Source organism: Penaeus vannamei, chromosome 43 (assembly GCF_042767895.1).
Source record: "Penaeus vannamei isolate JL-2024 chromosome 43, ASM4276789v1, whole genome shotgun sequence".
In the NCBI taxonomy this organism is placed as follows: domain Eukaryota; kingdom Metazoa; phylum Arthropoda; class Malacostraca; order Decapoda; family Penaeidae; genus Penaeus; species Penaeus vannamei.
In genome coordinates this window covers 19,991,796-19,994,295 of record NC_091591.1, presented here as the reverse complement: position 1 = coordinate 19,994,295, position 2,500 = coordinate 19,991,796, and the positions used below count along the sequence as shown (strand labels likewise).

The 2,500-nt window shown below is 55.7% G+C and overlaps 1 protein-coding gene across 1 annotated transcript in view; it reads left to right on the top strand.

Annotated features, from left to right (window-relative positions):
• The window catches only part of LOC113809765 (uncharacterized), a gene marked incomplete at its 3' end in the record, with an annotated part of 84,948 nt that extends 83,108 nt beyond the window's left edge, over positions 1-1,840 (top strand). The window contains 1 exon segment of the mRNA XM_070118872.1: positions 1,805-1,840. Within this exon segment, the coding sequence (XP_069974973.1) occupies positions 1,805-1,840 (36 nt within the window).
• Between the last annotated feature and the right edge of the window lie 660 nt (positions 1,841-2,500).

The window sequence follows — 2,500 nt, the reverse complement described above, 5'->3', positions numbered from 1 at the left end:
GGGGCGAGCGGAGCATCGATCCTTCACGTCCAAGAGAGTCCTAGAGAGCGGACTCCTCCCAGGGCGGGGGAGGGGGCCGGGTGGGTCTCGGCGGGGAAGGAGGGGAGGGGGAGGGGGAGGGGAGCGAGTGCCCCCTTTTGTAGTGTTTGTCGAAAGTTTTTTAAAGTGACGTTGCGTAAGGCGAGCGAGGTCGATCTGGGCGAGTGAGAAGAAAAGGGGGGAAGTCGTGTTGATTCTGTAGAAAATGATTTCGTATTCGGGAACTGCAGCAATTTGAGGAAGAAAAAGCTGGGGAAGAGATAAGCGAGCGAGCGAAAGCCAGAGGAAAGCCTATTGGAAAACCTTTCAAACCTCATTTCGTCTGGAAGTGCCAGAAAGGATGCTGCCGCGTTTTGTTACACTTAACCTACTAACACTTAATTTCTCTTGGTTTGAGCTTTAATATTACTCTTTGTTTGTTTTCACTTGTTTGACCTGCCCCTTGGTTCATGCACCCTCCCTTCCCCCTTTCCGTGCACTTAGACTAAAGAATTTAGACACTTTTGAGTAGGTTGGCTTCTGTACTCTCTAAATGGTTAATGCTACATTTTTCTGTGATGGTTAACTTTGTCAGAAGAACAACTTTTAGTATCATTTGGATAACTCTTTTTTCTACATTTTTCTTTATTGCAGAATAATAGGGCTTCATTAATGGATTGATTAAAACTAAGTTGACATTTTCTAACTTGGTAATATCTTCCTTCTTTAGAAATACTAGTCTATCTAGAGGTTCACTCGAGTGCACGCGCGCACGCCCGCTCTCCGCCTGGGCCGCCCGCACGGAGGTGGAGGTCGAACTGAGCCTCCACCTGGCAGGCGAGGGCGGCGCCAGGAGATGGCGGGCGCGCGGGCGGGCACGAGGTAGTGGGTAAACCGCCACCGCTTCGGCCCAACGCCCCCTCCCCCCCGCCACGCCCACGGCCGCGAGATGGGCGGAGGGACATACACACTGACACACTGCATCGAGGGAAGGTCGGCTCGGCGGGGACGGCCGATGTGGGCGCGTGGATGAGGCGGTTCTGGTGTGGATGAGGGTGCTGGCACGGGTGGATGAGGGTGGATGCCTGGCGAGGGGGGGAGGGGGGCATGTGCGAAAGAGATGGCGTGGATGAGGTCATTTTTCTATGGGTAATCTACTGGGACGGATGGCAGGATGGGGCATCGAGGGGATCGAGGGGATAGGCCTGGGCTCCGTTTGGGGATAAATGGGACCAAGCGTTTCCGTGTGACTGCCTGCCAGGAGGAGGAAAGCAGGGCAGAGGATTGATTAGCACGGGAGAACTTGCTTGATACGGACTAGATAAGGGGCAGTTGGATAAGGGATGGGTTGGATGAGGCCTTTTGTTGGATGAGGCCGTTAGGAGGGCGGCCGCTCGGTCCGTCCCCGGGTGAGGAGCGGCAGGGGTTGGCAGGTGTGATGTGGCTGAGTGGCAGGTGTGCGACTCGGCTTGGGCGACAGTCGCGCGCTGTGTGTGTGCGTGCGTGCGCGTGGGGGGTGCTGTTTTGGTGTTCTTGCAGTTGCACTTGTTGGTGTTTGAATGTGCCTGAATGTCTGGAGTGTGACACTGGTTTCAGTAAGACCTAATTTGTGGTACTTTTTCACATACATGCACTCGCACACACACAACTCACACGGGCAAAGGTGCCGCGGGCGTGGGCGGCGTTGCGGCGACGGCGGTGGCGGAGGAATGAGTGAGCGAAGGAAGGCCAAGGCGCCGTTTAACTCTGACCCTGTCTCTCTTCTCCTCTTCTCGCACGCTGACAGGGGCCTGGTTCAACCCCGACCAGCTGGACCCGCGAGGTGAGTGCGCGCCGGCGGCCTCCGCTGCGCCCCCTGCTTCGTGCTCCCATGCCCTTCCGTTTTGAGAATGCTTCTTTGGGGCTTGTCATTTTTTTTTTTTAACTCTCTCTCTCTCTCTCTCTCTCTCTCTCTCTCTCTCTCTCTCTCTCTCTCTCTCTCTCTCTCTCTCTCTCTCTCTCTCTCTCTCTCTCTCTCTCTCCGTTCGTTCGTTCGTTCGTTCGGGGGAAGTAGGAAGGGAGAGAGGGCGAGAGGGCATTCGTACGCACGAGGGAGAAAGGAGATGAAGTGAGGGAAGGGTGGGGAAATAAGGGAGGAGGAAAGTGGAGGAATAGAAGAAGGAAAGGCGATTATCGTTGTATGTTTTCTTTCCGTCTTCTGCCTCCCCCCCTCTTCTTCTCGCCTCCCCCTCCCACCTCTTTCTTCTCGGCTCCCGCCTTGCCTTTTCTTCGAAGTGAGGCGGGAGTCGGGGGTTGTTGTGTACTGAAACCGGGCGACATCCTCCCGTAGAGTTTTGCCCCGTGGCCTGCACCCCCCCCCCCCCCCTGGCCAGTTGTGTTGGCCAGCGTAGTGCATGATTCCTCCTCGTGGCCTTCGGGGCGTGTCCTCTTCCCCGTTCCTCTTCCCTGTTTTCTGGCCATCTCCGATGTTCAGATTTTACTT